The following is a 23,625-nucleotide window of genomic DNA, read 5'->3' as shown; positions in this document are numbered from 1 at the left end:
GGTGTCACTGCTGTTTTAATCCCCCAGTAGCAACTAGTTACCATTCTCCCGACTCCTACGTTTGGAGTTTGTTTGCAGAGAGTCCTCAAAGCAGAACTAGGCATCTCGGAAATATTGCAGAATGACCTCAAGTACCTCTGTCCACCTAATTGTGGATGTAAACTAGTCAAGGGAGCCCCCTGCTGGTGAGAGAAGAGTTACATTGCTGTAGTCCTGCCCTTTTCCTGAAATAACATGAAGGTAGGGGCACTGACCTCGCAGTCGAAAATCTGCGTATAAGTTTTAACTCCCTATAGAACTTAACTACTAACAACCTACTGTTGACTGGAAGCCTTACTGATAACATAAACACTCAATTAACATATCATATACTGTCAGTATATCATATATATCGTATCATATCTGACATATACTGACAGTATATCGTATACTGACTTCTTACAACAACATAAGTTAGAGATAATAGAATGTTATTAAGAAAATCCTAAGAGGCCAGGTGCAGTGGCTTACAACTGTGATCTCTTTGGGAGGCTGAGGCGGGCAGATCACTTGAGGTCAGGAGTTCAAAACCAGCCTGGCCAAGATGGTGAAACCCTGTCTTTACTAAAAATACAAAAATTAGCTGGGCATGGTGGTGGGTGCCTGTAGTCCCAGCTACTCAGGAGGCTAAGGCAAGAGGATTGCTTGAACTTGGGAGGCGGAGGTTGCTGTGATCTGAGATTGCACCACTGCACTTCAGCCTGGGCGGCAGGCTTCCTTCACTAATATAGGTTCACAGTTAGGTTATTATTTTTTTTTAATTGAAAAAAGAACTGCACACACACAGAAAAAGATTAAATTTAAAAAGTTAGGAGTGATTTTTTTTTCAGTTAAGATAAAAGAGTGTGATTTTTAATTGAAAAAAATAAGAGAGTATATTTACTATTTATTAAGTGGAAACGGCTCGTGATAAAGGGCTTCATCCTCATCATCTTCACATTGAGTAGGCTGAGAAGGGGGGAGAGGTTGGTCTTGCCGTCTCAAGGATGGCAGAGGCAGAAGAAACCCCCAGTGTGAGTGGACCTGTGCAGTTTGAGCCCATATTGTTCAAAGGTCACCTGTAGAAGAGCATCTGAACCCTGGAGTACAAGGAATTATAAATAAAATCTTTCAGTAAATCAGTTATGACAGTAAACACTGACAGAAGAAACCACAGGTTCACGTCTAAGATACTAATCTGAAGATAATTTCTCGGGCTCTATATAGAGATTTGAACCTTAATAAATGAATATTTTCTATTTAGAGAAATAAATATGAAAAATGTTTCTTTAGTGGTAGTATACCTGGGTCACTAAGTCATCTAAGAATGCTGTTCCATAAATTCAGATATTACCCAGAGGGGCTGTGTGGTTTCTCAGCCAATGACCAGCCTTGACACCTAGTAAGGAATTGGCTGGGAGGTAAGGAGAGAGGTTGGAATAGAGGAGACCATTCCCTTCAGCTTCCACTTCCTTCTGATTCTCAGCCGCTGGTTTGGGTCTGTGCAGTTAAAAAAATGCCTTGACAGGAGGATCATTTGAGGCCAGGAGTTTGAGACCAGCCTCGTCAACACAGTGAGACCCCTGTGTCAACAACAACAACAAAGATTAAAAATTTAGCCAGGTTTGGTGGCATATGCCTTTACTCCTAGCTTCGTGGGAGTCTGAAGCAGGAGAATCACCTGGGCCCAGTAGTTTGAGGCTCAGTGAGCTATGATCGCGCCACCGCACTCCAGCCAGGGTGACAGAGCAAGACCCTCTCTCTAGAATAAAAACAAAACGCCCTGAGATGCTAAGCACTTTCGATTTCAGTAAAAGAGGATAGCCCCTTGTCTCCCTTCCACCTCCCACTTGTTATTATGATAAGGAAGGGGTTTCACATGTGAAAGTCTCACTCTGAGACCGCCAGTCAAGGGGGCACAGGTGGGGTCACACTTTGCCAGGCCCCCTTTGCTCCAGAAATTTTACAGTGTGAAATGAAATGTCACAGGAGAAGACCAGACTGTCCAACCAACCACGAGCAAGATGTACATCTTCAGGGACCTCAAGGCACTGTGGATGGCATGCCGAGCGTGCCCTTGGGGGCACATTCTGGGGCCTCCCTCACCTCCCTCCTCACGTTCGCCACGAGGCAGGGGATGTGGTTTGGTGTGAAGATCATTCCTACTTTAATCAGAACCCAGCATTCTTTTCCCTTTCTTATTTGCTCACTGTCTTCAGAGGAGCAGTGAGCAAGGCTTCCTCTGCCATCTTCGGTCTAGAAGTTTCCTGCCTTGCTTTTCCCAAGGAGTATGGTTTGCAGGTACTAAGAATAGAACTGCACAGAACTATTTTCTGTGGCCTTGGCAGTGCTGTGAGAGATTAGAGGCTGAAAACAAACCCTGGTCTCCTGCCTTCAACTCACCCAAACCTTGGAGAGCTCCTGATGGTTGATCTGGCCGCCCTGAGACTGCACTGAGGCTCTCAGAGGCAAAATTTGGCCTGATGATCAGCTTCTAGCATATCTGTATCTTTAAATACTGCTGCAAAAAATGTGAATACATTGAAAATTTTGTGATTTAACTTGTCCTGGAATGCAGGAGGGCCTCATTTTCAAATATTGTCTCTTTGCTCCAGTAAGACATTTAATATCTGAGAAGTGGGCTGGGTGTGGTGGCTCACGACTGTAATCCCAGCACTTTGGAAGGCTGAGGCGGGCCAATCATGAGGTCAGTAGTTTAAGAGTCTGGCCAACATGGTGAAACACTGTCTCTACTAAAAATACAAAAAATTATCTGGGTGTGGTGGTGTGTGCCTGTAATTCCAGCTACTAGGGAGGCTGAGGCAGGAGAATCATGTGAACCTGGGAGGTGGAGGTTGCAGTGGGCTAGCATCGTGCCATTGCACTCCTGCCTGGGCGACAGCGCAAGACTGTCTCAAAAATAATAATAATCTGAGAAGTGTTTCTATTTTCAGCATCAGCGTTACCTCCCAGAAGCTGGACAAAGACCATGTACTGGGCCCCGTATTCCCATTTTTGTTTGGAAAGCTTAGCATCTTTCTCCCTGTCCATCCATGTGTGAGCACATACATGGTTGAAGGTGCCCCTGAAGTCAACCTCCCAACTCCCCCAAAAGTTTTCTGCAGGTCATTCTAGGTTTTGGTTTGAATGAACTTTGGGGTTTTTTAAAGACACAGTCTCACTCCATCACCCAGGCTGGAGTGCAGTGGCGTGATCTCCACTCACAGCAACCTCTGCCTGCCAGGTTCCAGCAATTCTCAGACCTCAGCCTCCCAAGTAGCTGGGATTACAGGTGCCCGCCACCATGCCCAGCTAATTTTTGTATTTTTAGTAGAGATGGGGTTTCACCATGTTGGCCAGAGGGGTCTCAAGCTCCTGAGGCTGAAGTGATCCACCTGCCTCAGTTTCCCAAAGTACATGGATTACAGGTGTGATTCCCCCATGCCTGGCCTGAATGAACTTCTTTAGAGAGGTATAAAATGTTTAGAATTAGTCCCTGTCACGTACTACTGGGAGTAAATGCTGTTTAACCTTGTGTCCCTCGCCAGCACGTTACAGAAGTGGTTTCTCTGTCAACATTTTCATTTTCTCTCATCAAATCAATGCTTAAGAATTATTACTGATTTTTTTTCTATTGCTGGTTTACGGATTCCTGGAAGTGATGGATTATAGATCACTTCATGTGACACCAGCAGTGCAGATCTTTATAATGTTACCAAATCATATCTAGGGTGTAGGTGAATGGAAGTCAAAATTCAGAACAATTAGCCCAGTTAATTTTTTATTTGAAAATCCTTTATTCCAAGATATTGTTTGATTGACGCTTAAAACATTAGACAGTCTTTATTACTTAACCCTAGGGCACTATTAAGAATATTCTAGCCAGGTGTGGTGGCTCACGCCTGTAATCCCAGCACTTTGAGAGGTCAAGGTAGGGGGATCACCTGAGGTCAGGAGTTGGAGACCAGCTTGGCCAACATGGTGAAATCCCATCTCTATTAAAACAATACGAAAATTAGCCAGGCGTGATGGCGGGTGCCTGTAATCCTAGCTACTGTGGAGGCTGAGGCAGGAGAATCACTTGAACCTGGGAGGCGGAGGTTGCACTGAGTCGAGATCACGCCACTGGACTCTAGCCTGGGCAACAGAAAATTCTAATCTCAATATGGGTTGACAATTAGTTTTAACCTTTTTTCTTTTTCTTTTTTTTTTTTGAGACAGAGTCTTACTCTGTCACCCAGGCTAGAGTGCAGTGATTCTCCTGCCTCCGCCTCCCCGGTAGCTGGTATTACAGGCACCGACTACCACGCCCAGCTAATTTTTGTATTTTTTAGTAGAGACAGGGTTTTGCCACCTTGGCCAGGCTGGTCTCCAACTCCTGACCACCTCTGCCTCTCAAAGTGCTGGGATTACAGGTGTGAGCCACTGCACCCAGCTCTACTTTCTATTTTATGATGTCAGTTAATTAATTGCACCTGAAATCCAATGACCTGAACATGGGGAGGGCGATGTAGAAAACATGGCCTCCATGTGCTCTCATCCCGCCTTTTTGCACTGACGCTTATCTTTCTGCTGTTGCTGGGACTGGCTTTGCTAAATTGTAGACGTAAAGAATTGTAGAGTAAAAAATAAAGGATTCCCATCATGATCAAATTCTGTGCTATGATCATATTTGGGAAGACAGAGTCTAGTGCCTCAAATGGCTTGAAGACTCGGGAATTCTCAGTTGTCCCCTGCCCTCATCCTGGTTCCTGTCTACCTTCCCCACTGCTCTACAGCTACAAGGTGGGCCCTCAGAATTTGCCATTTAAGTACCATCTAGACGGGATGCTGCATGATGGGCAAGACAGGGCTGTGAGGGCTGAAGAACCTTTTTTTTTTTTTTTTTTTTTTGAGACAAGGTTTCACTCACTCTGTTGCCCAGGCTGAAGTGCAGTGGCGTGATCATGGCTCACTGCAGCTGTGACCTCCCAGGCTCAGGTGATCATCCCACCTCAGCCTCCTGAGTAGCTGGGACTACAGGTGTGCACCACCACACCTGGAATTTTTGTATTTTTGATAGAGACAGGGTTTTGCCACATTCCCCAGGTTGGTCTCCAACTCCTGGGCTCAAGAGATCTGCCCACCTTGGCTTCCCAGAGTGTTGGGATTACAGGCATCAGCCACCACACCTGGCTGAGAGCCGAAGAGTCTTAAGTGTCCACCGTGAAAACTGCTTCCAAGAGGATTTACATCAGAGCTTCCTTACTCTTGGCACAAGGAGATATGTTTTTGTTTCTCTCATTAATTTTATGCAGCTCCAGCTCAAAGGATAATTTTTGTTTGTTTTCACTAGAATAAAGAAGATGTTTGCTTCATAGTCTTGAATAAAAAAGAAGGCTCAGGTCTGGGATTCAGTGTGGCAGGAGGGACAGATGTGGAGCCAAAATCAATCACGGTAAGTGACAAAGTCACGAGGCTCTCAGGAAAATCCCTCCTTAAGCAGCCTCAGAATGTGATCAGGGCGCAAATTCCAATCAGCAGGTTCACAGATTGCTGGGTTTCATTCCCTGCCACCAACATAAAAAGGGAAAGGTGAGAGACGTAGCACGTAAGGTTTTCGTTCACAAAGACAGGCTTTTTTTTTTTTTTTTTTTTTGAGACAGAGTTTTGCTCTTGTTGCCCGGGCTGGAATGCAATGGCATGATACCGGCTTACTGCAACCTACGCTTCCCAGGTTCAAGCAATTCTCCTGCCTCAACCTCCCGAGTAGCTGGGATTACAAGCATGTGCCCCCATGCCCAGCTAATTTTTGTATTTTTAGTAGAGATGGGTTTTCGCCATGTTGGTCAGGCTGGTCTTGAACTCCTGACCTCAGCTGATTCACCTGCCTCAGCCTCCCAAAGTGCTGGGATTACAGGCATGAGCCACTGCACCCGGCCAACAAGCATTTTAACACAGAGCTGACACGATATATAGGCCGTTTCCAATATCTAGAAACACAATTTGCTATATCCTTGTCATTTCCCTAAATATTTTAAGCAGTAAAAAAAATTAGAATCAACTGGCCAAACTTGTGTTTGCTTATACAGTTATTCCTTTCTCAAAAACAGTCACTCATCATTCAAAAGCCTCCGCGACCATCTAGAGGGTCACCTTCACTGCATGAGCCCAGGCCTCGTTCATCTTCATATTCCCATTGCCTCCTGGATGCCAGACACATGTCAGACACTAATGAGAAGTTGAGTTTAAAAAAAAATGTGTGCAGTCACTGGCATTGATATTTGTGATCCATCCCCCACGTTGAATTTTTTTTAATAAAGCAGGTGTGTGTATGATTTAGAAAACTTGTCCCTAGAAAGTTCCTTTACTACAAGGCTGGGCGCAGTGGCTCACGCCTGTAATCCCAGCACCTTGGGAGGCCGAGGCCGGCAGATCACTTGAGGTCAGGAGTTCGAGACCAGCCTGGCACATGGTGAAACTCCATCTCTACTAACAATACAAAAATCAGCTGGGGGTGGTGGCACGTGACTGCAACCCCCGCTACTTGGGAGGCTGAGGCAGGAGAATCACTTGAACCTGGGAGGCGGAGGTTGCAGTGAGCTGAGATTGTACCACTGCACTCCAGCCTGGGTGACAGAGTGAGACTCTATCTCAAAAAAAAAAAAGAAGTTCCTTTACTACAGATATGCAATTAGTTACTTTCTCAATTTTACTGGAAATCATAAGTGGATCTGGCTTTTGTTCCCTTTTCCTTTCCTTGTCCTAGGTCCACAGGGTGTTTTCTCAGGGGGCAGCTTCTCAGGAAGGGACTATGAACCAAGGGGATTTCCTTCTGTCAGTCAACGGCGCCTCATTGGCTGGCTTGGCCCATGGGAATGTCCTGAAGCTTCTGCACCAGGCTCAGCTGCACAAAGATGCCCTCGTGGTCATCAAGAAAGGGACGGATCAGCCCAGGCCCTCTGCCCGGCAGGAGCCTCCCACAGCCAACGGGAAGGGTTTACTGTCCAGAAAGACCATCCCCCTGGAGCCTGGTGTTGGTAAGATAATCATTTCAACAACCCACAGGGTGTGAGCTACTGCGGAAAGAGGAGGTTCTGCTTGAACGTGAAGGAAAATAACGGCTAAATTCTAGACTCGAAAAATTAAATGTAACGAAGTCTAATGTGTTTGGATGCCTCTTGCAAAAGCAGCGTTATAAATTAGAAAAATCCCCCAGTAGTTCAAGCTAGACTGTGGAAGATTTCAAACGACTACTTAGCAGTTTCCCTAAGGGTCCTAAGACAGAATCTGTTTCCTATTCACACCCTCTTGTTAGGACTGGTAAGAAAAGCAGGAAACTATTGTGATGGGGGAATGAATCAGTGTTGAGGGAGAAGTTCCAGAACCAAGATTTATCCTTGGGAAACAGCAAGGTTGTATTCTTTCCTGGTTTAGAAGAACAGAAGGAAATGAAGGGGCAAGAGTATTTTGTGTCTGAAACCAGACACTGCAGTCTCAGTCAACAAGAGCTTACTGGAAGAGGTTTGGAAACACATTTTCTATGTACCATCCAGACTCAGAGCCTCAGAATCACGTGCAGCGTCTGTTTCTCCGGTGCGGGCCGTTTAATGCCCTGTTAAGTACCGCAGACATGTGGAGTACCGTTCTCTTTGGCGTTCAGGGGTAATGTCTTTTTAATCGAGAGGGCAAAGCAGAGCGTATGGGTCAGGCATTGCCTTTAGGGAAGGGCCTTTTGTTCTTTCTCCACATCTCTCTCTGATAAAGTCGGGGGTTACTGGATTCCTTTCTACAGCTTGGCTTCCTTGTGGCCTGAGCTGTTTATAGTCCTTGCTGAAAATGGCTCCGATTTCATGGAACAGATGAGGAACGCTTCTTGTCCAGATGCGTCCGCAGTCATGCCCCAGTCTGTGTCATTTCACTTTCCCTCTTCCAGAGGGCTGATGCTGTCCCCACTACAGGGAAACACCTTGGTCATCAGACCTTATCATGCTTGCCTTTCCCCTGGAACTGTCTCGACTGCTTGGTGGATTTTCAGTGGCATCCTAGTAAACTGTCAAAGGAAACCACTTGGCACTTCATCCTCACAGCTGCCAGTTTTGAAGCCTCCTGAACTCAGAACTGGATGGTCCTCCTGTCATTTATAGTCACTCAGTATTTCTGCAGCAACTTCAGGGCCTCTGGCCTCAAAGCAGACCCTGCAGAGCTATGAAATGCTGAGCACCTGGAGGCTTCACCTCGCTCAGATTCCTCTTCTTCAGTCTTCCTAAGCCAGGTCTACCTGGGCCTAGCAGTTATTCCTCACCATACAGTGACAGCGTCCAACTAGGGGCCTGGTGCAGTAGGCTGCACAGTAGACACGCTGGAGTGCTTTCAAAGCCTTGATGCCCAGGAAATTCCCCAGCTCAATTAAATCAGAAATGCTGAGCGGTGGGAGCCATGCACCTTTTCACGATCCCAGGTGACTCCAGTATGCAGCCAGAGTCAAGCCACTGCAGTAGACCGTCTTCCTGTTGAAAAAGCATGCTGCTCCCAGCATTAGTCAGTGTCCTTCAGACCCTGTGGAGTGGCTGTCTTTAAACCACAACAATGGACTGGTTTTTATGTCCAAAGAAGACAATGCTAGCTTGGCCTCAGCCCTAGTGAACGCATGTGGTCCTTCCTCTGCATCCCAGTCAACTAAGTGTGCCTTTGCAGTCAGCTCTGATGTCCTTGGCTGATATGGCAGGCGAGGGAGGGAAGTACAAGCAAGTTTACAATCCTGATTCAAACCCAGCCCACCTTCCCCCAACCAGCACACACAGCAGGCATCACCATGGAAACGCATCTCCCCACCATGCAGCAAGATGCCAATGGAGCCAGTGTGTCTGTGAAGACAGCCATAGCCTGAGGCAGGGTTTCCCTTTGCAGGAGCAGGAGTGGCAGGAGCCAGGGAGGCAGGAAGCTCAGGGTTCCTGGCGGCTTGGGGTCCATTCTAACAGCCTCACATGAGGCTAGGCATTTGTACCAGAGAGTGATGTTCTGCTGCCAGGGTTGGCAGAAAATCAAATTTGGAGTCCCCAGGTGTGACTTCAGTCCTCACCGACAAGTGCATTGCCAGTGTGGAGGCTTAACAAGAACACTTTGCCTTCTGGGGATTTCTGCTTGGGTATAAAAGCCTTTGCCAGTACTTGCAGAAAACACACAGAACAAAGGATGCAAGCACAGCAGTAACACAGCCAGGAGGGCAGCTCCAAAGCCGGGAGGCCAGCAGTGCTACTGGGCTCAAATGCTGTTAGAAGCACCTCAAGGTAGATGGGACTCGAGGGTGCCAGGAGTACATGGGGCTCGAGGCAATGCCTCCAGGGGGACTGGGACAGGTGGCATGATGAACAACCTGTCATTTTTGTCTTGACACATGGCTGCTGCTGCAGGGAGAAGCGTGGCTGTACATGATGCCGTATGTGTGGAAGTGCTGAAGACCTCAGCTGGGCTGGGACTGAGTCTGGATGCAGGAAAATCGTCTGTGATGGGAGACGGGCCCTTGGTCATTAAAAGAGTGTACAAAGGTAACATCCTAGAAAACCCAGTCAGCCTTTTATCACCTGTCATGTTTCCATGGATGTCTCAGTGAAAAAATCCATGCCTTCCATTTAGAAATCAAATTTGTTTTTAAAAGTCTGAACTGTTTTTAATGCTTTGTGACATATAAGGTTTATTCTGTATTGACACGTATCAACTCATGCCATCCACATGGCAACCCTATTGGGTGGGTGCCATCATTATCCGCATTTTACAAAAGGGGAAACCGAGCCACGTAGGTCACACAGTTGTAAGTGGGAACCAGGCTACAGCGCAGGCAGTCTGGCGCCAGAGCCTCTCTGGGTCCCTCTCTCTCATGTGAACACACCACACTAAGTAACACCATTAGACTTCCCAGTTAGGAGTACTGAATAATGGCCAAGATCTCATTGACTTAAAATACTAAACTTGTAAATGCTAGACTGCAAGAAAGTAACATAGTCCAAGCATAGTCTTTGTGGGAAAAAAAGCAAGATGGGAGGTATTATTGACATGGTTAGTAAATACACATCTCTCTGTCAACTTGTATAATTCGTTTTATGGTCTTGGGCAGTTTTTCAAAATCTTAGATTAACAACTCATATGATTGTACTAATATTAAAAAGTATAATTGTATGGACAATATATGTAATTATACTTGCAAGTAGATCAGAAACCATTTAAAGTTACAGAATGTGACAAAGTAAGTCAGCAAGTAACAAGGCTAATTCTTGGCTAAGGATTGTTGTTTCTTTAAATGACTATCTAGTTAGTTAATGACCTTGAGACATTTCTGCAATTGCATAGGAATCCCAAAGCCTCTCTCCACTCTTGACATGTGTTAATAGGAAAAAAAAAAAAAAACAACTTTATGGATCAAAAGTGGAAATGAAGCCTCTCTGGTCAGCAGGCTGCATCCTTGGGGTGCAGAGGAAGCAGAGGATGAGAAAGAACTCTGCGCTGGAGGCTGGGGCTTCATGCCCACCCAGGAGCAGGGGCTGAGCACCCACGGTAGCCTGGGACTCGCTCTTTTGCCAGTGAACTGTGATCACTACAGGTCTGCTTTACTTGAGTGGCAGCCGGGACTTCTGCTGCTCCCCGCCCCTGGGGCAAGCAGAAGACAGGCAAACATCTGGAGTCAGGTCTCTGTTATGTGTGATATGTGAACCAATAGTACCAGGGCAGGGTAAAGAGAAAACCTCAGACTCATCAAATTGACTGTTCAAGTTAGAACAGCAGCAGGAGGAGAACCAGGCTCAGGCAAGCACATGGCAACTCGACTGTAAGAGCCCTTGCAAGAGATGGCTCTTAGACTAAGGGGTACAGGGCAACATCCACTGCCACCAGACCTAACAAACAGGATGGCCCATTCACGATGGAGGCAGGAATGTTACCCATCAAACAAGACCAAGAGGGTATTCAGAAGGAGCAAGCAGATATGTTTAAAAAAAAAAAAAAGCAAGCTGGGCGTGGTAATGCATGCCTACAGTCTCAGCTCCTTGGACTGCTTGAGCCCCAGGAGTTCAGTACCACCCTGAACAGCAGAGCAAGACCCTACCTCTTATGCACACATCCCCTCATTAGTGAAAATGGAGTTAAATATATTTTTAAATTAATGAATAGTAAAAAGGAGACTAAATCCATGTGAAGACAATTTGTAAACACAGAACAGAAGAAACCATTAAAAAATGTAGTGTAGGGAAATAAAGAGATGATTACAAAAAGGTAATTGAGAGCGTTCCAGAAGGAAAAAATAGGATGAGAGGAAATATTTGAAGAAGTCCTGACTAAGACTTTTCCAGAAGTGAAAAAGTGGCAAGACTATGCAGACTGAAAAACTCAACAGTCTGAATTTATTTAAAAAAAAAAAAAAAAAAACCCAAGCCTTGTTAGCCAGGCAAATCACAAGGTCAAGATTGAGACTGTCCCGGCCAACATGGTGAAATCCTGGCTCTATTAAAAATACAAAAATTAGCCGGGTGTGGTGGCACATGCCTATAATCCTAGCTACTCAGGACGCTGAGGCAGGAGAATAGCTTGAACCAGGGAGTCAGAGGTTGCATTGAGCTGAGATCATGCCCCTGCACTCCAGCCTGGTGACAGAGTGAGACTCCATCTCAAAAAAATACACACAGCCAGGCGCGGTGACTCATGAATCATGGATTTCATGCCAGTATTTTGGGAGGCTGAGGTGGGCAGATCACCTGAGGTCAGAAGTTCAAGACCAGCCTAGCCAACATGGTGAAACCTGTTTCTAGTAAAAATGTAAAAATTAGCTGCGCATTGTGGCGCATGCCTGTAATCCCAGCTACTCAGGAGGCTGAGGCAGGAGAATAGCTCGAACCCAGAAGGAGACTTATGTCTAAAAATATATATGTATAAAATATCTGTTATATGGCAAAATGTATAAGCAAATATAAAAATAAGTGATTAGAAGATATTTGCAGTATATTTAATCAACAAAAGGTTGATATCCAGAATAGGCAGGGCACTGTGACTCATACCTATAGTCCCAGCACTTTGGGGACCAAGGTGGGCAGATCACTTGAGCCCAGGAGTTCAAGACCAGTCTGGGCCCCATGGCAAGACTCCATCTCTACAAAAAAATACAGAAATTACCCAGGCGTTGTGGCACGCACCCTATAGTCCCAGCTACTCAGTAGGCTGAGGTGGGAGAATCGCTTGAGCCAGGACGTCGAGGCTGCCATGAGCCACGATTGTGCCACAGCACTCCAGCCTGAGTGACAGAGGGAGATTTTGTCTCAAAAAAAAAAAAAAAAAAAGCGGAATATGTAAAGAACTATATAATTCAGTAAGAAAAATACAAAAGAAAATTTGGGTAAAGAAAACAATAGAAAATTGACAGAAGTGAAAACCTAGGTGGCCAAGAAACACAGGAAGATGCTCAAACTTACGTGTATCAAATGAAAAGTATAAATATGCTGGGTGAGGTGATCACACCTGTAATCCCAGCACTTTGGGAGGCCGAGGCAGGCGGGTCATGAGGTCAGGAGTTTGAGACCAACATGACCAACATGGTAAACCTCGTCTCTACTAAAAGTACAAAAATTAGCCAGGCTTGGTGTCACATACCTGTAATCCCAGCCACTTGGGAGGCTGAGGCAGGAGAATCACTTGAACCCAGGAGGTGGAGGCTGCAGTGAGCCGAGATCAAGCCACTATACTCTAGCTGACAGAGCAAGACTCTGTCTCAAAATAATATATTAGAAATCATTCTTTTAATCTATCAAGTTGGCCAAAAATAAAAATCTCATACTATGATGTGTTGGCAAGGATGTGGAGAAAGGAAAGCACTCATTTTTTTTCTTATGCAAGTATATACTGGCTAATCTCTAAGGAAAATTTTAGCAGTGCTTATGAAAATGGAAGCGAAGAAACAATTTAAATTTCTATCTGCAGCTGAATAAAATATATTCATAAAAAGGAAAGCTAAATAGCAGTTGAAAAAATACATCTCTCTCTCATATATATATATATATAAGAACTGGGACCAGCTCAAAAACAGTGTTGAATGAAAAAAAGCCAAATGCAGATTCTGCACTGTGTGACACCAATTCTCCGTTAAGATTTAGTTTGGCCTCATGTAATAGGAAATCCAAAATAACAGTGGTTTAAATGAGAGAATTTATTTCTCTCTTGTGTAAAAAGTCCAAACGCTGGCAAACGTTTGCTTTGTACAACACTGAATGTTTCCTAAAGGAGCAGTCCCCAACCTTTTTGGCACCAGGGACTGGTTTTGTGGAAGACAATTTTTCCACATTGAGGGGTCAGGTGGGGGACAGTTTTAGGATGATTCTGGTGCATCACATTTGTGTACTTTATTATTACATTCTAATATATAATGAAATAATTATACAAATCACCATCATGTAGAATCCGTGGGGGTCCTGAACTTGTTTTCCTGCAACTAGACATCCCACCTGGGGGTGGCAGGAGACAGTGACAGATCATCAGGCATTAGATTCTCATAAGGAAAATGCAACCTACATTCCTCACATGCGCAGCTCACAATAGGGTTCATGCTCTTGTGAGAATCTAATGCCGCTGCTGATCTGACAGGTGGCAGAGCTCAGGTGGTAATGTGAGCGATGGAGACAGGCTGTAAATACAGAGGAAGCTTCACTCCCTCACCCACTGCTATGCAGCCCGCCTGCTACCAGTCTGTGGCCCAGGGGTTGAGGATCCCTGTCCTAGGGGGGGTTCCCCTACTTCATCTCTTTCAGTCCTTCTAACAGCCTAGTAAGATAACAAGACCGATATCATCATCATTTTGCAGATGAGAAAATTGAAGTTTAGTGAGATTTGTAGCTTGCCTAAAGTTACAGATTTGAGACCAAAACCTAGTCCCATTGCTCCCTTGGTGTGTGTCACACTATTCTGGTTGGCTGGAACCCCCCCATGCCCTGAGGCCCACGTGAACACTCAAAATTCATTTGTTTCGCCTAACCTGCTTGGGGCCTTTAGTTAATATGCCAGAACAGGGCAGTGGGTACATATATTAACACAAGTATAACTGATTCTTTGGTCCTTCCAATAACATATCTCAAGAAAAGCAGTGACCGGGACCAAATCATTCTCCTGGGGCCCACTACAGGGCTGATATTGGTGAGATCTCTCTTCTACTATGTCTGTCTCTATCATTAACCACGGAAAATATTTTTGTCCTTGGGTGGGTTGGATTTCTTCCAAGCTGTATTTTAATTTTATCACATAATACTTGATTTCAACAGTGATTTTCAGTAATTTAGGATGAAATTGGCCAGGCGCAATGGCTCACGCTTATAATCCCAGCACTGTGGGAGGCCATGGCAGGCAGATCACCTGAGGTCAGGAGATGGAGACCATCCTGGTTAACAGAGTGAAACTCCATCTCTACTAAAAATACAAAATAATAATAATTAGTCTGGTGTGGTGGCAATCACCTGTAGACCCAGCTACTGGGGAGGCTGAGGCAGGAGAATCGCTTGAGCCGGGGAGGCGAATGTTGCAGTGAGCCAAGATCATGCCACTGCACTCCAGTCTGGGAGCCAGTGCAATACTCCATCTCAAAAAAAAAAAAAAAAAAAAAAAAAAGGGACGAAATCAATACATCTGCTCAGTCTTTTGAGGTCTAATCAAAATTTCTGAGATAATTTTTATTTTCACACTTGGGAATTTTTCTTTCAATGCTGATTTTTCCCCACGATGCCTCTGTAGCTGGTGTACCTTTCTTCTTCAGTGTCATTGTTTAGAAGTTTATGTGTGAGAACATAAATGGAGGGCTTCCACTTGCATTTTTTCAAAGCTCATACAAAGCTACACAAAGGTATAATGTGAAGATGCTGAGCTCTGTAAGTAGTCTCCAGGGTCACTGATGAGCACGTAAGCAATCACTGATTCTCAGAACTTGCATGTATCAGCCAAAATCTGTTAACAATTAGAAGCTGACAGCCTGGGCAACATAATGAGACTCCATCTCTACCAAAAATATTAAAAAGTAGCCAGGTATGGTGGTGTGTGCCCGTGGTCACAGCTACTCTGGAGGCTGAGGTGAGAGGATCACTTGAACCCAGCAAGGCGGAGGCTGCAGTGAGCTGAGACGGAACCACTCCACTCCAGCCTGGGTGACAGAGTGAGACACTGTCTCCTCAAAAAAACAAAAAAAGTTGAGCCTCTTTTTCTGTGTTTACTGGCTGTTTGGATTTTAGCTGTTGATTTCCTTTGCCCAACTTTGTGTTGTTGACTTGCAGTTTTTTAGTCTGGATATTAAAAATTTGTTGATTAAATACATTGAAAATATCTTCCCTTTCTCGGTTGCTTATTTTTATCTTGCTTATGTTTGTGGGGGGAAGAGCTAGAGTTGAATTGTTTTATGTAGACCAGTTTTACTTTTATGGATTTTTTTTGTGTTCTAAGAAACACTTCTCTATTCAACAATAATATATTTAGAGATTTTTCTCATTAAGTTTACTTAGGATTTTTGAATACTGTGAAACTGTCAAGCCATTATTCTGTGTTTATTCTCACAGGTGGTGCAGCTGAACAAGCTGGAATGATAGAGGCTGGAGATGAAATTCTTGCTATTAATGGAAAACCTCTGGTCGGGCTCATGCACTTCGATGCCTGGAATATTATGAAGTCTGTCCCAGAAGGACCTGTGCAGTTATTAATTAGAAAGCATAGGAATTCTTCATGAATTTTAACAAGAACCTTTTTCTCAGTTTTTTTTTCTTTAGCAAATCAGAGTGACTTCTTTAAACTACAGGTTCTTGAAATGGCCAACGCTGGTATAGACAAGAACTATAAAAATCTGCAAGCTTGTGCTTACAACACATGAAGCCTGACTTTCTATATGTGCAGCAGCAATGACATGAACTCCAGAAGCCTTCTACCTGGATCACCCAGGCCAGGAGGGACCCTTTGTTCCAGTGCCTGTCCCCTACCATTATGTTTACTGATGGGGATACGAGATGTGACATACCCTTCTTTATTTGAAATACTTAGCTAGACCTTTGATTCCTTCCTTCCCAACATACCCAATCCTGGTGATTAGGTAACTAAGAGTCTGAGGGGGACACAAATGTCACACCTAAGAGGACTATCATTTTATATGATTTTGTAAGTAAATGACAGAATGCTTTTAGGCACATTCAATGGAAGGAGGAGCTGCAGGTCTGTATATGTTACCCTGAAAAGAGAAAGAGACTTAAAACAAAAAAAATGAATTATGACCTGTTAGGCTGAGCTCAGGAATTATTCAAAAACGAAAAAGCAAAATAGAGTATTTTTTAGAGAGTGTAATGTATAACGTACGTATGCAGAGTTCAAGTCAATAGGTTACTGATCACCATGAAATATTGATCATTTTCTATCTATCTCTAAAAGTGTAAGCCATAAGGCTGTTTTACAGAATAGCACTTCTGATAAACTGTATTAAATAGCCATGAGCTTCACTGCTTAGAGGCAGCAGAAAGGTCAGCATCTGAAAGCACCTTATAAGTAATTTTTGAACCTGTCTTGGTTAAGTTCTTGAATTCAAGACTGGTCAGTACAAGAGCAGGCAAAAATACCACAGTCACTGGGTTTCCATTTCTGTATTTGATGCACTCCAACCACAAATTTAAACTAAATTTTTAGAAATCAAGTATCTTTCTAAGTGTCCTTGGCTTTATAAACATAGGCATTATATTTACAATCCAAATAGGGGAGCTTAATGGAATCCTTTGAGGAGACTGGTTCTTCTCTTTCCCAACATGTTTAGGAAATTCTAAGTATTGGATCTCTTTTCTTGACCTAGTATAATGGCAACTGCAGTGACTTAAGCTTTTGCTGTTTTCATTTTCCTGTTTTGCAATGTCCTCCTTTTGCCAAAAAATATTATCCTGCAGAAGACTTATGACTCACGCTGCTCATGAAACTCACCCTGGCCACTCCTCCTCTGGCGGCAGGAGCTGCTCCCCAGTAGCTATTCTCATTTGATGTTCTGTTCGTTGTCAGAGTTGGCTCTTCTCCTCTCATACTGTACCTTATTTTCTTAAATTCCAAACCCTCATCAGGTCATCAAGAGGAGGAACAACATGGAGAAACAGGGTGAGTCAAGGTAAGGGGGCAGAACTATGTAGTTACAAGCCAGATCTTCAGCGGCACAAAGCAACCCATTGAGTACTGAGAATATGAGTGGAGAATGCATTTGCCATACCTGTATGCATGACACGAAAATTTTATGTTGGAGATACTTCTTTAAATAACTTGCAGTCTGGGTCTATGGCTATGACCCCAGATTCATGGAGGGGCTTTAGCTTTCAGCTTTGTAACATTTTTCTGAGTGACTAATCCCACTAAACATCTTTGAAGTTGGCCTGGAGAGGTCCTTCAGATGAGTGAAATATCTGGCTTGTCTCAGTCCAGATTTCTCATCAACCGGCAATACAAAGGAAAATATAGTACCGGAGTTAGTTAGAACGGTCTGATTGATTTAACTTCTACTTTTCACTACAGTTACAGGTAGGATACTGTAGGAAGTCAGTGCAAGGTGCATGCTTGATTGTTTTTTAAGTCTCTGGGGTCAGTTTTGTGGTTTCTGCTTTCTTGCCTTAAGACTATTTCAAGTCAACACCGAAAACTGCTTTTCGTCTCCACTCTTATAGCTGTGCCTAATAATAAGAAATGCACAGCCCTATGTGAACAAACAGGAACTTCTTGCGCAATGTGGAGCGAATGGAATGGCCTCCTTCTGAGTCCTTAATCCTCATCTCTGGAGTACACGGGCCGACCTCTGGCTTATTACATACATACACTATGCTAAAGTCATCAGTCACTGTATTACATCTTGCCAGAAGGTTTCCCCGGCCAGCAGTTGAAATTTAAGGGAAGAAGCAAAAGCTAAACTGTCTTTGACCCTAAGATAGAAAGCTATTTATTTGTCTTCAGTGTTCAAGGCATGACTAGTATTTCTAATTAGCCTAATTAATTCCCACACTTCCTAAAGTGAACACTAATGGTATTGTCCTACTAAAACTGTCATTGTTTTTTTTTTTAACTGGTCAGTCATTCACAATAAGCTATGAGGGTAAATATGTGTTATAACAAGTAAATCGTAGTTGCAAGAATATACCATGAAGATTAAAGTAGGTTGGGTTTCATTTCCATCTTCCCACACACATCTCATTGAATTTGATGGTTGACTTAATTGGCACCATAATTTTGTATGATATTATACATTATCCTTTATTTATGTAAAGTAAAATGCCTTATATATTAAAGAGTATGTGCAATAATATGAAATAGCCTGTACATTTAAAACATGTTGTCGCCAAGTTATATAAATCCACATCTCTGTAAACAACTTTTTAAAGTAATTTTAAAAAAATAAACACTCTACTTACTACTTGATTTTTTTTTTTTCTATTTTGGCCATTATAGAGTATTATCGAGATAAGAAATGTGCATTGTCACCTAAATGAGTCAGGGGTACAAAGGCACTAGAACTCAAATTAGCCGTCCTTTTCCATGCCACACTCACAATCTTAACACAATCTAAAACTTTTCCACCTCAAAATCTTACAATTGAACGTCCTACTCTTTACTGTTTTGAGAGGGAGTCTCGCTCTGCCACCCAGGCTGGAGTACTGGAGTGCAGTGGCGAGATCTCCGCTCACTGCAACCCCCACCTACCAGGTTCAAATGCTTCTCCTGCCTCCGCCTCTGGAGTAGCTGGGACTACAGGCGCACACCACCACATGCAGCTAATTTTTGTATTTTCATTAGAGATGGGGTTTCACCATGTTGGCCAGGATGGTCTTGATCCCTTGACCTCGTGATCCGCCTGCCTTGGCCTCCCAAAATTCTAGGATTACAGGTGTGAGCCACTGCGCCAGGCCAAATGTCCTACGCTTACCGCAAGCTCCCAGCCTTCTGGTCACTTCTCCCACTTCACTTTCAACAACAAGCCCCTGACGGTTTTCTCCCTGTCAGAACTCCACCCTTCCATTCCCTTCTCAGACTAGAACCCTAGCATAGCACAGCAATCTCTGCCCAGCGTACAGGCTTAGATCCCTTGCCCCACTGTTCTACCAGGCAATCCTGGATCTTTCCAAATAGCCAGCATCTTGGTGCCTATAACCCTAGAGAAAAATCCCACAACTAGACAGAATGCTGCTGCTGTAAATTCATGGATTCCAGCCTTAACTGGACCCTTGCTGCCACTCAGCACTTCTCGCCTTTTCAGTTTTTTCTCACATTTTTCACAATGACTAATGTTCGTTTTCTCAAAAACCCTACCCATTCACCTTCCCCCTCCTACCTGGGATGATCTGGGATCCTACTTCACAGAGCTAAATAAAAAGCATCTATTTAGGTGCGTGTGTGCGTTTGTGTTTGATACGGAGTCTTGCTCTGTCACCAAAGCTGGAGTGTAGTGGCGTGATCTCAGTTCACTGCAACCTCCACCTCCCGGGTTCAAGGGATTCTCCTTCCTCAGCCTCCTAAGTAGCTGGGATTATAAGCACACGCCACCTCGCCCAGCTAATTTTTGTATTTTTAGTGGAGACAGAGTTTTGACATGTTGGTCAGGCTGGTCTCGAACTCCTGACCTCGTGATCTGCCCGCCTCAGCTTCCCAAAGTGCTGGAATTACAGGTGTGAGCCACCGCGCCCAGACTAGGTGCCCTGGTTTTAAGATGGAGATATTAACCTACAGTAGCCCACAGAAAAAGGCAAGATTGCATCTTGCAGAAATCCCAGAACAGGACCCAGCATGTGACCTGGCCTCAGACTGGAGGAACTCTGGGATTCATGGGTTCTCACCCAGCACCCTCCCCAATTCAGGTTTGTTTCTGCTGGTCACAGTATCCTAATCCCCAGTCCTCACCTGTTCTTTACCTAGAAATCGCCTATGAAGGTCATTTGTCCTCATTTTGGCCCCATTCAATATCACAAAGTTTCTCTGGACATACAAGATATTGCCTGCCTGATTTTCTATATACATCCTGAAATCAAAATTCTGATTGGTTCCCTCCTGCCTCTACTTGGGTAGAGCTTTTTCCTAGGAGACAGAGTTCTTGTTTGCATAACTCACCTCCGTGAAACTCAATGAAATGAACAAATACAGAGGGAAACTCTAGTAGTTTTAAATGGAAAATAGCCACAAACCCATTATATGAAATGGAAAACTACATACCAAGTATAAGATCTAAAACCAGGCCAGGGATGGTGGCCCACTCCTATAATCCCAGCACTTGGGGAGGCCAAGGCAGGCAGATCACTTGAAGTCAGGAGTTTGAGACCAGCCTGGTCAACATGGTGAAACCCCATCTATACTAAAAATACAAAAAATTAGCTGGGCATGGTGGCAGATGTCTGTAATCCCAGCTACTCAGGAGGCTGAGGCAGGAGAATAGTTTGAACCAGGGAGGTGGAGGTTGCAGTGAGCCAAGAATTGGCAACTGTACTCCAAGCCAGGGCAACGGAGTGAAACTCCATTTCCAAAAAACAGCTAAGATCAAACTGAAGGAGAACAATGAAATGAAATACAATTCTTGCTGAATGAGAGAGCATAGGTGGCATGAATGAGAGTTCTGAAGACCACCACCAAAATCCTTAACTTGGAGAAAGGGGACTACTGAGGTTGAGCCCTTTAAGAAGCAGGCTGAAGGCCAGGTGTGGTAGCTCACACCTGTAATCCCAGCACTTTGGGAGGCTGAGGCAGGTTGATCACCTCAGGTCAGGAGTTCAAGACCAGCCTGGCCAAGATGGCAGAACCCCATCTCTACTAAAAATAGAAAAATGAGCTGGGTGTAGTGTGTGCCTATAATCCCAGGTACTTGGGAGGCTAAGGCAGGAGAATCGCTTGAACGTGGGAAGCAGAGGTTGTGGTGAGCCAAGATCGCACCACTGTATTACAGCCTGGGTGGCAGAGTAAGACTCTGACTCCCCCCACCCACCAAAAAAAACCAGGCTGAAGCTGAACCGGAGTCATCTTCATGCCTCAGAATGGCAGGGAAGGTGAGATTGAAGAAGGGGAATCATTTTCATCTTCCCAGACACCTAGTGGTCAGTCTAAGCAGGCCAAAGGAGTAACAGGAAAGGAAATGGCCAGATTTGAGGGGAGCTCCCACCAGATAGGACGCTGATTCAGTAAGAGATTGGCTGCCCCAGCTCACCCTTGCTCCATAAATTCCATGGCCACTATCACTCCACATACCCTCCTGATCCCTTCAAAACAGCTAAATATCTCAAAGACTAAAATCAGCTAGTACCCAGTTTCCTTCTCTTGTCCTAAGAGATGATTTGAACAATGCTTAAACACAGAGAGCTATAAAGGATCCACCACTGACCGATCTTGAGCAAATGGCAGGCTTAGTAGAATTCACTTATCCCCATTAAATAATCAAAGTCAGCAAGGGTCCTACTTATGAATTCAGAACAGGTAAAGACAAGGGAGGAGAAGACAGGGAGTGAAACACAATTATGTGAAAGGCAGATTAAAAAAATATAACTTTGATCATGACTCAGAAAAAGAATTCTAAATACAAACTTTTGTCTTCTCAATGTACTTAAGTAAATGTGGCTTCTAAGAATCACAAGATTAAAAGAGCAGTAAGAAAACTTGATGAAAACAGATCTGGTAAACCAAACCAATCACCTTACCAAAAAGCCACATTAGAAGCAACAAGTCAAATCAAATTGTAGACATCTAAGTGACATTGAAGATTAACTTGAAAAATCCTGATTAAATGTTAGCTAATAGAATTCTGCAGTACATTAAAGAAAATATGCACAACTGATGTTAATTCCAGGAATATGTGAACAGTTTGAATTTAAGAAGCTATAGACATTACATTAACAAGACAAAAGAGAAAAAGAATCATCATGAAAGATGTTCACAGGCCGGGCACAGTGGCTCACATCTGCAACCCCAGCACTTTGGGAGGCTGAGGCAGATGGATCACCTGAGGTCAGGAGTTCGAGACCAGCCTGGCCAACGTGGTGAAACCCCATCTCTACTAAAAATATAAAAATTAGCCAGACATGGTGGCACACACCTGTAACCCCAGCTACTTGGGAGGCTGAGGCAGGAAAATCACTTGAACCTGGGAGGTGGAGGTTGCAGTGAGCCGAAATCGTGCCACTGCATTCCAGCCTGGGCGACAAGAGCGAAACTCCATGTCAATAAATGAAAGAGGGAAAAGGGAAGGGACAGGGGAAGGGAGACAAGGAAGAGGAAGGGGAGGGGGGTGAGGGGAAGGAAGATGTCAACAGACATGTTAAAGCCTACATCATGCTCTAATGGAGGAGCTCCAGAAACATTCCCATTAGTCAGGAATACACATGCCCACGAAAAGTATTATTGTTGAAAAGCAATGTTCTGGAGGTATAAGTCAATATAATCAGGTAAAATTTTATTTTTTGTAGAGACAGGGCTGGTCTCAAACTCCTCTCAAGTGATCCCCCCACCTCAGCCTCCCAAAGTTCTGGGATTACAAGTGTGAGCCACTGTACCAGGTCCAATTATGTAAAATTCTAAAAACAGATATAAATAAATAACAAAAGTATTATTATTTGCACATGACAAAACTTGCGTACACATAAACACAAAAGTTGCAACAGAAAAACTACTAAAATAGAATTCAGTATGGTGGCTACAAAAATTAACATCCAGCAAAACAATAGCTTTTCTATAAATAATAACCAGTTAGAATATATCATGGGAGAAATATTCCATTATTAATGCCAGCAACTGAAAACACAAATTTATTCTTAGCAAGAACTGGCAAGACCTAAAAATATTATAAAACTCTATTAAGGGACATAAGAGATAACTTAAAAGGGGGGAGGGGTAAATGTACAGCTTATTTTTTTGCGGTGGGGACAGTCTTGCTCTGTCACCCAGGTCGGAGTGCACAATCTCAGCTCACTGCAACCTCCACCTCTCGGGTTCAAGCGATTTTTCTGCCTCAGCCTCCTGAGTAGCTGGGATTACAGGTGCACACCATTGCACCCGGCTAATATTTTTTGCATTTTCAGTAGAGACGGAGTATCATGATGTTGGCCAGGCAGGTCTTCAACTCCTGACCACAGGTGATCCGCCCACCTCGGCCTCCCAAAGTGCTGGGATTACAGGTGTGAGCCTCCACACCTGGCCATGTGTATAGCTGATTCTTGGACAGGATGACTCAATACTATAAAGATCTTAAATAAGTCCAATCATAATCTCAAATTTTTTAACTTGACAAAATTATCCTGAAGTCCATCTGGTAGGATAAATATGTAAAAATAGCCAGAAAAGAATTTGAAAATGCAGAAGAAGAGGGGAACTGGCCCTATTAAAATATTATCAGAAATTTATTATAATTAAAATGGTGGCTCCTGTGCTCTAGAACTAGACAGGCAAACCACTAGAACACAAACCCAAATATATAATAATTCCCAATTCAGTAAAAAAGTGGCATTTAAAATCAGCAGCAACAAAACACCACACATACACCAATTATTCAATATATTCAATAACTGGTGTTGAAAAAATTGGCTAGGTATTTTGGAGAGAGGAAAAAGCTAGCTCATTTGCAGCAAAATCCCTGACATCAAAATA

At 43.9% G+C, this 23,625-nt stretch overlaps 1 protein-coding gene across 8 annotated transcripts in view; it reads left to right on the top strand.

The window, feature by feature from the left end:
• PDZD2 (PDZ domain containing 2) overlaps positions 1–18,429 on the top strand; it is a 462,407-nt gene extending 443,978 nt beyond the window's left edge. For all 8 annotated transcript variants that reach the window (XM_017526821.2, XM_017526825.2, XM_017526824.2 and 5 more), the window contains 4 exons: positions 5,354–5,455; positions 6,767–7,037; positions 9,411–9,545; positions 15,567–18,429. In XM_017526821.2, the coding sequence (XP_017382310.1) occupies positions 5,354–5,455; positions 6,767–7,037; positions 9,411–9,545; positions 15,567–15,733 (675 nt within the window). In that variant the 3' untranslated portion in view covers positions 15,734–18,429. The remainder of the gene's footprint in view (positions 1–5,353; positions 5,456–6,766; positions 7,038–9,410; positions 9,546–15,566) is intronic.
• Positions 18,430–23,625: the final 5,196 nt, after the last annotated feature.

Source organism: Cebus imitator, unplaced genomic scaffold, assembly GCF_001604975.1.
Source record: "Cebus imitator isolate Cc_AM_T3 unplaced genomic scaffold, Cebus_imitator-1.0 Scaffold44, whole genome shotgun sequence".
Taxonomy (NCBI): domain Eukaryota; kingdom Metazoa; phylum Chordata; class Mammalia; order Primates; family Cebidae; genus Cebus; species Cebus imitator.
The sequence above is the reverse complement of the archived record's forward strand: the minus strand, read 5'-3'. Positions and strand labels throughout refer to the sequence as shown.